The following is a 14,616-nucleotide window of genomic DNA, read 5'->3' on the forward strand; positions in this document are numbered from 1 at the left end:
TAAGATAAAAATTCTTGTGTTTCACGTTAAACAAGCCAGCTACCCTCAGTGTTTTGGTGTTCTAAACCAGTAAATTAGAATCTGCTTTCAAGCTATTTTACATCACCATGAAGATAACACAACTGGAGTTTGTTAAGAAGTCACATATTTTCTGACACTTGTATAGCATTCAGAAAACACATGTAAAAAGTAAAAATTTTTAACTGAAATTAATTCATCTGAAAGTGTGATGTGAAAAACTAAAGCAGAAGAAACCTTTGAGAAATAACATTTTAATTAGTTGGCAAGTTTTTCCCCAAACAGTGCATATATAGGATTTCTGGAAGTATTTAATTGAGTGGTTTTTTTGTGTGTAGTATTGTATCTTCTAGAATGGCATCATGTATAAGCCCTTTTGCTTACTGGCCAGTTACATGAATCACCTAAGAATTAATCAGACTGAGACTGGGCGTGGTGGCTCATACCTTTAATCCCAACACTTTAGGAAGAAGCCAAGGCAGGAGGATCACTTGAGCACGAGAGTTTGAGACGAGCCTGGGCAACACAGCAAGATCTCATCTCCACAAATCAAAAAATTAGCTGCATATCGTGGTGTTATGTCTGTAGTCCCAGCCACTCAGAGAATCCCCAGAGCCAAGGAGGTTGAGGCTATGGTGAGCCATGATTGTGCCATTGCACCCTAGCCTGGGCAACAGTGAGAACCCAACTGAAAAAAAAAAAATTGATCGGATTTAATATAGTGCCTTCATCCTATAGATGATGTAGAAAACAAGAGTTCAAAAATATCTACTTCTGAGAGCCTTGGTGACAGTTGATCTTTCCAGCGTACCTTCGTGGGCAGCATTATCTCAGATTCCTCTTATCTAAATCAATTCCAAGACTGAATCTGCACAGTTGAATCAAATCTAAGGAGTCAGAAGAGCATAACCTCAGACATCTATTTAGGGAAAGAAGCCAAATGAATGTAAGGAAAGGCAAGGAGTCAAAAATGGCAACTTAAAAACAAGCGGCATGCTCTCCCCTCTTCTTTAGGGGGCAGGTGGCAGCAAGGAAGGTAGACTGAGTATATTATTAAGTAACCTTTTCTCATTGTTACATTTATGTAAGTTTGAACGGCTTCACACAAATGTTATCAAGGACTTTAGGGTTTGTATGATAATGACTTAACATCATGCAATACCAATTGTTTTCTGACCTGCGTCCTCTTAAAAACACTAGTATGATACTGAATACCTAACTTCTCACAAACTTATTTTTTCTTACAACTCCATTTCCCCACATCAGGAATCTGTGCTGGTTCTTAACACTGGCTGCCTTTTGAGTACGAGAGGCCTGTTGTCGATCCTAGCCCTGCTCCATCAGAAGCTTATGGATAGTGCTCAGGGATGTTTCTTTTTAAAACTTCAGGAATGATTCTGAAATGAGGGAGAGCCATAACTCTGTTATCATCGCATTATCCTGTGGAAGAGCATAAGGTATTATGTAACTAATTTATGAGTTAACAAGGTACTCTTATTTGCTGAAATAGTGTGTAACAGTGTTAATCTCAATAGCACTTACATATTTAGAATAATTTCTGAGAAATAGTACCAAGAATGTCCTTTAACAAGTTGTGAGAAAAGTGGTCATTTACCAACTTAGTATACTATATTTAAAATGAGACTTTAACCAAGTTTTTACGTGTGCCCAAAGCATCTTGAGTTTTCCAGTTTTGGATTCCATTAAACTATGTGTCTACTTTAGAGGACAGTAAATGCAACAACAGATGCGACAATTTTTACTGCAAACCTCTTTTAAAGTATTGCAAGTTGGATGGACTAGTTTCTTCTCTTTGAATAATCACCTCCACTGACAAAGTATTGAGTAGTAAAGGTAATCATGCATGTTTATTCCTCTTCTATATATATGTACTTATTGCATAAGAGAACTTGGCTGTATTTACGATAAAAATTTGCAAGTAAAGAATTTGGACATTTATATACACAGTTGTTAAGCAGTTTAAATTTTATTGACCTCCCAGTCTTTTAAAAAAAGTTAAACTTTAGGTCATACCTCTAGCTTTGATGTACTATATACAGATCGTGCAGAATATGAAGAGATACAAATTAGTCCATGCCCAAAAAGATTTACTAGAATACAGAATCATCTTCATAAATACATATAAAATTCTTGTGAAGACAGAAGGGGCCTGTCTGGGTTTTCTGAGACACTATTCTAAGTGACTCAAAGCATAAATGTACACCACTGTGAGTACACACTTTCTAGCCTTTGTTCCTCTGACACAGCCCATCCAAGATTTGGCTTCATGACTCTTATAAAACTAAATGTACTGAATGAGATTCTGCTTCTTAGGTGAAAAACCACGGGACCTATAAACATCATGTACTCCAAAATATGGAGAATACAAATACAAGCACTTTATTTTTAAAAGGAAACACAAAAAGATCAGTGTAAATCCAAAAGTGTTTAAATGCTTCCATTTGGAATAATCCAATTAAGAACCTATACAAGTTTGTTCCCAGAAGCTAATGCATCACTAGTCTCTACTAAGGAAAATGAATTCTAAAAATTAACATAGTTTTCAGTAATTCAAATCTCACTATTTATATAAAATCTAGAGACTGAAAATATCCAGTAGCTTCAAGATAAGCTAAAGACGCTTTGATGTAGTCAACGTTACCAATGTTTGTGCAGGTCTATTTAATATATACACAAGGAAAACCCACTCTATAATTTCCTATAAAACAGCAAGTAAGGAGTAGAAGTAGGGGATGTGGAAGGGGAAAGAGAATTCAAGAAGTCCTTCTCTTCAGTAACTTTAACTTCAGAATCATCAAAAAGCAACCACTTCCCCTCATACTCCTTTAAGCTTTGCACTACATATGAAATTTTGTTCTCAAATCCACTAATGTTCATGCCTGTTTGGTCAATGGATTCCTTGTTTCTATCCAATTCGTGGGTCCCGTTAGTACTGTTAGTCTCAGAATTTCTATTTTCAGCAAGTGCTGTACTGGTAGCCTTATCAGGATTTGAGGCCTTGTTGTATAGCTCATAATCGGCTTTGCTCTTTTGTCCTCCAAGAAGTCCAACAGCTTCTACATTCTTTTTGCTCAAAACTTTGCTTGGCTGTGTATTTCCACCAACTCGAATCGACACTTCATCATCATAATTTTCAGCCAGACCTCTTGCTTCCTCCTCATTCAGTGGTTCTGGCTTACCTATCTCACACATTTGATCAACCACAAAATTTCCCTTATCTAGTTCTAAGCTGTTAAGGTCAGTGACTTTAACAGAAGCAGTGTAATGCCCACTACTAATCGTAATGCCGCTATGCATCACAACCGCAAATAATCCATAGCTGTCGTTTGTTGGCTTTGTGCTCCATTCTTCTAGTGACAATTTAAGAGGTGTCAATAAAGGAGTGTTGATCTTGGAAAGTCCACCACCATAACAATCAAACCTATGGAAGGAAAAAAAGAGTGTCTTCCACTTTAAATTCAAATTTTTACACCAAATGTAAAACCAAAATCTGAACCCTTAATAGTCCTTATATGAATAAACAAAAAAGCAAAATAAAACCAAGACCCCCCCCTTAACTTTAAGTAATGTTTCTAATATATACAGAAACAAAAATATTGAAACAACTGATACTCACTTGTTTCTGTGGAGGATATATAGTTAATTTTTTCCCTTCATTTTCCTAATTTTGTGCCAGAAGAAAATAAATGGCAGGCTGGGCATGGTGGCTCACGTCTGTAATCCCAGCACTTTGGGAGGCTGAGGCAGAATTGCCTGAGCCCAGGAAGTTGAGGCTATGGTAAGCCACCATTGTGCCACTGCACTCCACTCTGAGCAACAGGCCCTGACTCAAAAATAGCAATAAGGTATTTTAAAAACAAAAATAAATGATATTTTAAATGGTATTTCAAATGGACCAAACTTGAAAACAAAATCTGTTACATTTTAGCCATTTTATTTTATTTATTTTTTTGAGTTGGATATCCCTCTGTCGCCCAGGCTGGAGTGCAGTGGCACGCTCACGGCCACCCCAGAGTCAACAACTTTAGCCATTTTAGTGCGAAGTCTTTCTCTACCAGGATTTGGGAAAATAGATAATAAAATAGTATTGTAGCAAAGAAAGGGTAAACCGAATCAAGAAAGGGCTAAATGTCATCCTATGATTTTAATAAAGTGTGTGGGAGTTACTGGGAAGCCCTCATCGTAATTTCAAACAAGTCATTAATATACAAAGGAGTAAGATCTACAAAAATAAACCCCATTCTGCCCAAGATGTAATTAGCACTTTTCTCAAATTGCTCAAAAACTTTGATTCCTGGCTTACCGTAAAATGAAATAAAATTTTGCCCTTTCCTCCCTCAAAAAACTCTTGATGTACATGATTTGTTCCCTGCTTTGATCAGTCCTACTAAAATTAAATTTTGCTACTAGCATCAAAGAAGGGAATGAAAAGATGTATAAAGAAATCATACTTAGTAGTATAGTCATACCAAAAGGATTTAAATTGATGCATTTTTACAGGGAAACTTAATAAGAGAATGAAACTTTTCTAAGGAAATCTTCACAAATTTCTTCATTTTGGTACTTTATATTCCTATTATTATAGTATTTTGAACAAAATGTCTTCTATAGCACGTCGTTTTCTTCATATAGCTTTTATTTACAATACTCACTCCAAGCCACTAGCAGCAAAGCACTTCAAATGAATAGTTATAACTTCAGGCATTTTGTCAAACAGAAGACTTCGTTCAGCTTCAGTATAATGATGGCAATTTTCACAGAAATATTTATCTTCTCCTACAATCCTCTCTACTGAAGCAAACTGTGAAATTGCCCATCTCAGGGTCTTCATTTCTGTTTTTGGCTCTGGAGAAACTAAAAAAGAGAATCCTTTCACTCACAAATAAGTATCTCTGTCAGACATTCAAAACAAATTACAAAGTTTCATGTTTAAAATTAGTATTTAAGCCGGGCTCGGTGGCTCAGCCTGTAATCCTGTGCTTTGGGAGGCTGAGGTGAGTGGATTGCCTGGGTGTGCGGGTTCAAGACCCGCCTGGGCAACCTGGCAGACCTCATCTCTACAATAAATCAAAAAATTAGCCAGGCGTGGTAGCGCATGCCTGTAGTTCCAGCTACTTGGAAGGCTGAGGCGGAAGGATCGCGGGAGCCCAGCAGGTTGGGGCTGCGGTGGCTGGGAGCATGCCACTGCACTCCAGTCTGGGCGACAGTGAGACTCCAACTCAAAAAAAAAAAAAAAAAAAATTAGCATTTAATTTCATTGACAAAGCCATTCTCAAATAGCTAGGTTTTTTGTTTTTACTTTCAGAAACTCATCCTCAACAGTGTACCTATCTCTTATATTTGGTCAGCCAAAAAATATTTATGTGACAGACAGGAAAAACAAAATAAGTGCCTCAGGGTAAGAGACTAGTTTACATTTAATAGCCAATTTTCAATATCTGACAGGTAAACCAGTCTTCATGGTTACTTCCCATGAGATTTCCATCCTTTTTGTGGTTTCTGGCAGCCACAACAGTGGCTCAAATACTGTGTAAAAATAACCTCCGTAGCTCTACAAGATTCAGGTTCTCAAAAGTTAACTTACTACTATAAGCATTTCATTTTTCCATTCTAACACACTCTACATCAAAATAAAGATATTGCAATTTTCTAAATGCTAACTATTTACAAGTGAAGCTAGATAAGCAGAAAGGTTATAATGGGCACTAAGAGTCAGCTTTTGTTTTCCTCCCAATTATACAAGCTATTAGACTGTACTCTTGAAGAAAAATATGACTATTGCTTACTTTCGGAACTCTCCTCTACTTTGGAAAGCTCATCTTCTTGTACTGGCACGCTGATGTCTTGAAAATCTTCTCTTCTTTCTGTTAAACTTTCACATTCCAAGCAACGAGTCCTTAACACCAGCTGACCTTGAAATAATTTCTCCACTAGTTCAAAACCAATTTGCTCTGTACCTAAAATGAAAATATAAGTCTATACAAGTTAGTTTTTTAGTACAGTCCAAATAACCAATTTTCCATTTAAATAAAGTATATCATGAATAAAAGCCCCATTTTCTTAGCTTATAAGCATTAAGAGGACCTTATTCATGAAATCTAAATTCTGTGTAAAGATAGTTTTGAATATGAATTACTACTGTCTCTAAAAGAAAAATCAGTTGTCTTAACTTCCTTCCCAAAGATACATCCCTTTAGAATAAACCCAGAATAAGAGTGGCATTTTTGGTAAAACCATTAACTACATCAATATCACACATTTTCCTTGCGATCTGTAGATCTGGAAAAAAAAAAACTTATTTAAAAAGTAGTTCAAGGCTGGACACGTTGGCTCACGCCTGTAATCCCAGCACTTTGGGAGGCGGAGATGAGAGGACTGCCTGATCCCAGAGGTTCGAGACCAGCCCGGGCAACATGTAGAGACCTTGTCTCTACAATAAATCAAAAAATTAGCTGGGCATGGTGGCATGCATCTGTGATTCCAGCTATTTGGAAGGCTGAGGCGCAAGGATCGCCTGAGTCCAACAGGTCGAGGCTGCAGTGACTGTGAGCATGCCACTGCACTCCAGTCTGGGTAACAGTGAGACTCCAACTCAAAAAAAAAGGTAGTTCAAGTAAGGCATGACTACAGTCCTGCACTGTGTAACATCTCTGTTAACAATGGGCCACATATAATACGGTCCTGTAAGATTTTAATATCATATCTACTGTACCTATATGTTTACATATCTATGTTTAGACTTACAGATATTTACCATCGTGTTGCAGATGCCTACAGTAGTCAGTACAGCAACATGCTGTACAAGTTTGTAGCCTAGGAGCAATAGGCTATGCCATACAGCCTAGGTGTATAGTTGGCTATACTATCTGGGTTGCAGAAGTACACTCTATGATATTCACACAAAATAATAATAATGCACTTCTCAGAATGTATCCCCATCGTTAAGCAACACGAGTGTACTTAGTTTTCTATTTTAAAATTTTCACTAAATGCAATTTTCTTCATGAGTTTATGTCAAAGACCACATAGATAAAAGGCAACTGTACCCTTATACACACGCTGATATTTTGAACTTCCCCAGTTTATAAACTATTAAACATTACCTTAATGACATTACAAATATATGTAATGCAATTACATTATGTATATATGTAACACATAATGCAATATATGCACACACACACGTTGAAGCACAGCACTTAAAACACCACAGTTCAGTGTTAAATTTCCTTCTGATGAAATAAATTTTATAATACAGATTATATTGTACGTGTACCAGAGAAAATTCTAATTCTGTAGCTGTTAATGCTCCTACTTATCAAATAAGTATTGTACTGACCTTTGTTTATAGGCTTAACGTCATTAACATGTACAGGTTTAACATTATTTCCTGGAGGTTCAAGTCCACAACCATTAGTTGTGTTATCACTTTCACATTTGCCCAAGTCCTCTTCGAGATCATATCCATTTTCTTTGGATTGTCCTTTGGATCCTTGATTTGTTGTTATTTTTCCCAGACTACAGAATTTAGAAAGAATGCTGGGTTGCTTAGTGGCAGACTTTAACCAATTTATTTTAACTCTTGATTTCTTTTGTGAGGGTTTTACACTCTCGTTTTCAGAAATATACTTAGGAATTATTTTAGGAGGAATCTCTAATGTATCACCTGTAGCTTTTCTTTTTGATCTAGTTTGTCTCTGGTTCTCTTCCAATGATTGGTGTTCCTTGGATACTTTAACTTTTTTCTTCATGTTACCAAATTCAGAGTCACTTTTTCTTTTCCCATTTCCTTTTGGATGGAATTTTTCTTTATAGTCTTCAGAATGCCTCATACTGTCAATCTCCGTGCTGTTAAGACCACTCATTTCCTCTTTTTGATGAGGTTTTTCTTCTACCTTAGTAGATTCTGCCCCATTTTTTACTTCTTCTTTTTTTAGGAGTTGGCATGTTTCTTGAATGTTTCCCAAAATACACTGTAATACTTCCTGTGCATCATGCTGTAGATATCCTTCATACATAGGGTTGAGTTCCCTATAAATAAAAATTTCCATTTCATCTATTCTAGTTTGGAAGATACAGTTCATTAATGGAAATATTTCTATACAGAAATGAATTCACTTACAGGGATATCATATTTCATTTTAAAAATCCCAAACTATTATTTCAGCTGATGTGAAATTTCTTACCTGTAACTAAAAGTAAAAGCAAATTTTACCCTTTTCCATTACCATACTACTTTGATCCTCTTCTAAATATATTAATACTACTTATATACTGCCATACTACTTATATAACACCATATACCAGGTTTTACTCAAAAGGCTTTTTATATTATATGTATACAGAATCCTCACAATGACCCTGTGATGTACTATTATCACCAATATTGACAGATATAGGAACTAAGACACAGAGAGGGTAAGTAATCTGCCCAACATCAGAGAACTAGTTAGGATACAAAGCCATTAGTCAAGCCTGCTCTTGGTTACCATGCTACCATGCCTCTTAACAGTAGAGCAATATAGTACACCTAGTTCTAGTCCTGAACTAAATGATTGTTTTTTAAAGACTTAGTTTAATTATTTTAGTATGGCTATGTTATATACAGAATAAAGTTTTCATTTTTAAGACAATACCAGACAGCAATCTAATCTAGTTAAGCAATGGATCTCTTTTAAGCATTTGTAACAAAAATATTTGGGCTAGTCACAGTGGCTCACACCTGTAATCCCAGCATTCTGAGAAGCTGAGGCAGGAGGATTACATAAGCCCAGGAGTTTGAGACCAACCTGGGCAGCACTGCAAGACTTCATCTCTATAAAATTTTTTTTTAATAAAAAAATTAGCTGGTCATGGTGGCACATGCCTGTAGTCTTAGCTACCAGGGAGGCTGAGGTAAGAGGATCACTTGAAAAGAAATTTAGAGTTTACAGATCTTACACATAATATATATATGTAAGAACTATAAACATATATAAAAATTATATATATATATATAAATTATATACAATTTTTTTTTTTGAGTTGGAATCTCCCTGTTGCCCAGGCTGGAGTACAGTGGCATACTCACAGCCACCCTAGTGTCGACCTGCTGGGCTCCAGTGATCCTTCTGCCTCAGCCTTCCAAGTGGCTGAACTATACGTGCATGCTACCACACCTGGCTAATTTTTGATTTACTGTAGAGACACGGTCTCACCAAGTTACCTGGGCTGGTCTTGAACCCGCAGGCTCAGGCAATCCACTTGCTTCAGTCTCCCAAAGTGCTGGGATTACAGGCTGAGTCACCACAATATATTTTGAATATAGTCCTACAGTTCCTAATTTGAAATCCTCAAGGGACCATATGTTTGAGAATTCAGAAATGTTCAGATTCAAAGACAATATGGCATGTAAGTAAAACATATGTCACCACATGATATGGGATACTACCCTATAATTAAACACATTACTTCAGTCTGGGCGACAGAGTGAGACTTGAACTCAAAAAAAAAACAACTTCAGACCTAATGAATTTACCCCCAGATTTATGAAAAACCATCCAGTGTTGGAATCTCTGTGATATAAAGGACTGTGGACCTAGAGTTTCTATTTTCCTTGCCCTTTATTCCTATTTGTTCATGTCCTCCTTCAAAGATATAAACAAGTAGCTACACTGGAATCCCAAAATTGTATCACAGGCTATACCTGAGTGTGTTAAGCAGTCGCCTTGGTTGAGTGGCAAGTTCATCAGTGTATTTCTCTGGATTTAAGAGGAAACTAGCCTGGAGTTGTTCAACTGAAATGATCAAGGACTGTAAACTGCATATCAGTTCATAACTTGCCAAAGAATCTTCTTTGCAATTTCCCTGTCAAGAAGGAAACACAAACCAACATTTCCATTTATGAACAAATTAAGCTTCTCCCTTTGTCTTTGACTCCCCAAAAAATACTAGCTTTTCTAAACTGCATTACACCACTAATTTTATGAGGTATACCAATAAATTTTAAGAAGATATTTTTAGTTTCTATTTATGTGAATGACAACGGTTTTCTAATTATGGAAGTCAACGGTTTCTTTAAATATAGTATATTTACTTAAATTTTAAAAGTCAATTTGAAAACTGAATGACAGGTGGTGCATGGTATGACAAATTGTGACTGTAGTATATAAATGAAAAAACTTTGATAAACAATAAATTAGGACTAGTGAAAACACTCTGTAAAGGCAGTAATCTAGTTAGCTAACCTTGCAATAATGAAAAATAACCACCTTTCCGATAATACATAGTTTAACAGAGACATAATCTCTGTCATCCTTTTCCCAAATCCTCTTGTGTACCTATGACTTTTTTCATTTCTAAGCAAGTAAATTTCCACAAATTTACTTTTTGATTTCTACACTTCTGTTCTTATATTTATTTTTTACCTTATCTTTTTGACTGGCTTCATCCTTTAGAGCTTCTTTCTTCCTTGAAATAATATTAAATAAGTGCTTCACTCCAGATTTAAAACCAGGACAAAAATATAATACCTACAAAAATAAGACTAAGTGTTTACTGAACAAACAACAATAATATACATAAAGTCACTAAAACAGTATCATTTATTTTTGGTTTTTTTTTTGAGTCAGTGTATCATTCTGTTGCCGAGGCCTAGAGTAGCATAGAGACAAGGTCTTGCTATGTTCACCCAGGCTGGTCTTGAACTCCCGGGTTCAAGCAGTCCTTTTACCTCAGCCTCCCAGTGTGCCAAGATTGCAGGTGTGAGCTTCCACACCCAGCCCCATACCCTATTTTTTTACAGAGCACTTTTAATGTGCTTTACCCCAAATTCTGATTAATTTCAATGTCAAATCTTGTTCTCCACATCATCGGTAGTAGCCCAGTCTTCTCTCACTGGCATAAAGCACTAAGCCTGGGCAAACATTGCTAAGACTTTAAGGTTACAAGGAGACATAACATAATACCAATATAGTTCCAAGAGGATAAGACACAGAACACCAGGAGGCAGGCAGAAATGAAAGGTTTAGCATCTTTCACTTAACCAAGGTCTATTTAATTCTCCTATCCCACCTTTATTTAGTACCCATCAGTTTCTCTTACCCTAAAGGGAAGTCTAATAACATGCAACTTAAATTATTATCATTGTAGCCTATTCTGGCTTATTTATAATCAAAAGCAAAGACAGTATGGACAATTTAAGTCCTCCTATAACCTGAAATTCTCAGAAACAGTAAATCTTACCTCATTTTTTGCCTACTAAAAGCTTTGATTATATAGGAAAATTGTCAACTCACCTGAAGTATACTATTAAGATAACAAGTATTGCCGAGATTATTCAGTCCCACGAACGGCAGTAAGTTTTCTCTCTTCTCACAGCTTATAGGTGAGGACTGTGCTGCAGGAACAACTTGATCACTATTAAGTATAGAAGGAAGAAAGGTATAACAGAAGTGGTGGCTTAAAGAAATAGTGAAAACGTTATTTGCCTACATGATCTGAAAAGTATATGGATCTTATTCAGATGACATTTTACGAGAAGAATTCTGTACAGGCTCCAGAACTGCCCAGAATATATACCCACATATATACTCAGAATAAAAGTTTTAAAAACACCATTATCCTTAACAATCCTCAAAATGATTCCCTTAAGAGGATGTTAATCCCATTTTACAGAGTGGAAACTTGAGGAACTGGTACTGTGATTTGTTTTGCCTAGTCTGACATTTTAATCAAGCAGTTAACTCTGAGTAGAAATCTGAGAATAACTTGACCACAACAATATTTGGGAGAGACTGTGCTACGAGTCTATAAATAAGGATTAAGGGGAAAGTTGATCTTTGAAGAAAATGGCATAACTATCCCTCACTTTAAAATCAGTTGTTGCACAGGGCACAGTGGCTCATGCCTATAATCTCAGCACTTGGTGAGGCCCAAGTGAGAGGATTGCCTGAGCCCATGGGTTCGAAACCAGCCTGGGTAACTTGGTGAGCCCTCATCTCTACAATAAGTAAAAAAAAATTAGCTGGACGTGGTGGCATGTACCTGTAGTTCCAGCTAATTGGAAGGCGGAGGTGGAAGGATCACCTGAACCCAGCAAGTCGAGTGAGACTCTGATTCAAAAAAAAATTTAAGAAGAGTTGTTCAGAAGCTGAATGCAACAGCTTGGGATGGTGAGGTGGGAGGATCGCTTGAACCCAGGAGTTTGAGACCAACCTGAGCAACATGGTGAGACCCCATTTCCAATAAATAAATAGTTTGAGTTTATCATTCTTTTGCTTCTCTGACAAAAACAAAAAAACTATGTCCTCCCAGTATTTTTATTTTATGATCACTTGCAATTATTACTCTAGTACCTCAAGGTATTTATAAAAACGAATACTAATAAACAAAATGTTCATTCACATGGTCTCAACTGATTATAGGTAGAAATTACAAATTACACATGGAACCAAATCCACTTGAGTCACCCATCAGAGCGCCTGTCTGGTAAATAGGAAAGTAATACAGACTACAACTGTAGCTGCTAGTGGGGAATAAAGTATTCCATTTTGTTCTGATTTTTCAGTCACTAAAGAATGTATTTGCATCAAATGCATTTCCTATTTTTGAGTCTAACTAGAATTTGTAACTGTATGCCTCCAACAGATATGACTAGTTATGACTATATACCTACATATTACTAGAGTCTAAATATCTCCTGTCAAGTCTTCTGAGCCAAAATTTTAAAAAACACACCTTTATTTACTCTTACACAAATGTGTTGCACTGCAAATAATCAAACTTGAACTGAGAAAGACAATTTTAGTCAATAAATACTTATCTAATTATAGTCTAAAAGTACCATGTTAATGAGTTAACATTATGGATCTGACCTCTATGGGGAAGTCACCATTTTTTTTTTTAATGTTGCCCAGACTGGTCTAAGCAAACCTCCCACCTCAGCCTCCCAAGGTGCTGGGAAATGCCTGGCTGGAACCACAACTTTTGATCTGTATCTATTATATACTACTAAACTTATCAAAAGTGTGTACTTTTTTTGCTTCTGTGGACTGTAAGGTCAGGCTGGAGGCATCAAGCAAGTTGACTGCTGCATCACTGACGTAGAATTTTAAAAGTACAAAAATAATACATTAAATAAGATACATACATTTCAGATCCTCTGTATTCATAAGCTTTTTCTTCATTTTCTTGAGAATCTGTGAAATCCAAAGCTCTCTTAGTTTCCTTTTTCTGAAAAAACTTTAAGGAAAGTCTGTTTTTCTTTGATGGACTACCTCTTGAAAGTCCATTACTTTCACTAGGTATGACACCAGGCATTTTCTCTTCAAATCCCAAGGAGTTGCAAGAATTAACTTACAGAAGAAAGCTGTAATCACCAATTACATCTGTTAATCACAGAGAAAAAAGGTTTCATTAGTTTCTAGTTATCAATTGTGGGTCATGAAACAATCAATTTTGAAAACCTAATGCCCAGCCGGGCTCGATGGCTCAGCCTGTAATCCCAGCACTTTGGGAGGCTGAGGTGAGCGGATTGCCTGAGCCCGCGGGTTCGAGACCCGCCTGGGCAGCGAGACCTCATGTCTACAATAAATCAAAAAATCGGCCGGGCGTGGTAGCGCGCGCCTGTCATTCCGGCTACTCGGAAGGCTGAGGCGGAAGGATCGCCGGAGCCCAGCGGGTCGAGGCTGTGGTGGCCGGGAGCGGCCACTGCACTCCAGTCTGGGCGACAGCGTGAGACTCCGACTCAAAACAAAAAAACAGAAAACCTAATGCCTGCCATAGGCACTCAACGTTTCACGCTCAAAGAAAGGAGGAGCTTGCCACATCAACTGTTTAAAATCAGCCTGCTGTGGATTAAGGACATCACAAAATACCTCACGTAGTAGATCTGCGGAAAAGTAGTGAAATTAAGGAGCGAAAACCTAATTTTTCACAACTTAGTTCACTTGGAAATGTCGACTGAGCAACTACCACCTCTCAAGTACGAGGCAGGCAACCAGGGATGCGCGGAAAGTCAAAGCAGTGCTGGACGTTAACGAGTCCCCCCCCAAAAGCCTCTTCTCGTCATTAACGTGATGCATGAAAGTGCCTCTAAAACACACTGAAGCATAGTTGGCAGACCGAAAAGGCATATAGCCCTGGTGGGGGGATACCTAAAGACCTACGTTTGTAAAAAATAAAACACGCGGAGTTGGAACAGTGAGGGAAAAACTGGTTCCCGCAGTTTGTGTATATCAAGTTCTTAGCGCACTAGAAACCACGTCATTCGACCGGTTTTCCGACGCTTTTTTAAAAAATACGGCTTTGGGTAGGAAAAGATGCTTTGCCTCTCGCCGCCGTCCCACCGAGCTTGGAAGCGAAGCCCTCGGGCGAAAACAACGGGCAACGCTTCGAGCAGCTGCTGTACACGTCCGCCTGCTTCCCAGCGGAGCATCTGGGGCCAAGTTCTCCGACCGGCGCTCGGTCACGAAGCCCCCGGAGCCCCGGCCTCACCTCGAGCTTCGGGCCCGCCGGGCTGCAAAGCCCCTGCACCCACTCCCCGAGCGCGCCGCCGCGGCGGCTCGCGACGCCCACCTGCCGCCCGTCCGGGTCGCC

The 14,616-nt window shown here is 37.8% G+C and overlaps 1 protein-coding gene across 3 annotated transcripts in view; it reads right to left on the minus strand.

The window, feature by feature from the left end:
- Window positions 1-1,919: 1,919 nt before the first annotated feature.
- The window catches only part of USP1 (ubiquitin specific peptidase 1), a 14,317-nt gene continuing 1,620 nt past the window's right edge, over window positions 1,920-14,616 (minus strand). For 2 of the 3 annotated variants that reach the window (XM_021715783.1, XM_021715782.1), the window contains exons 2-9: window positions 13,169-13,406; window positions 11,316-11,436; window positions 10,446-10,550; window positions 9,725-9,885; window positions 7,379-8,070; window positions 5,826-5,996; window positions 4,692-4,893; window positions 1,920-3,460 (exon numbers count right to left, since the gene is read on the minus strand). In XM_021715783.1, coding sequence (XP_021571458.1) covers window positions 2,728-3,460; window positions 4,692-4,893; window positions 5,826-5,996; window positions 7,379-8,070; window positions 9,725-9,885; window positions 10,446-10,550; window positions 11,316-11,436; window positions 13,169-13,338 — 2,355 coding nt within the window. In that variant the 5' untranslated portion in view covers window positions 13,339-13,406 and the 3' untranslated portion in view covers window positions 1,920-2,727. Of the gene's footprint in view, window positions 3,461-4,691; window positions 4,894-5,825; window positions 5,997-7,378; window positions 8,071-9,724; window positions 9,886-10,445; window positions 10,551-11,315; window positions 11,437-13,168; window positions 13,441-14,616 lie in introns of those variants that run through there. The other variant, XM_008064531.2, reaches the window with a different exon arrangement.

This window comes from Carlito syrichta, unplaced genomic scaffold, assembly GCF_000164805.1.
Source record: "Carlito syrichta isolate Samal-C Ts95f unplaced genomic scaffold, Tarsius_syrichta-2.0.1 Scaffold307669, whole genome shotgun sequence".
Taxonomy (NCBI): Eukaryota; Metazoa; Chordata; class Mammalia; order Primates; family Tarsiidae; genus Carlito; species Carlito syrichta.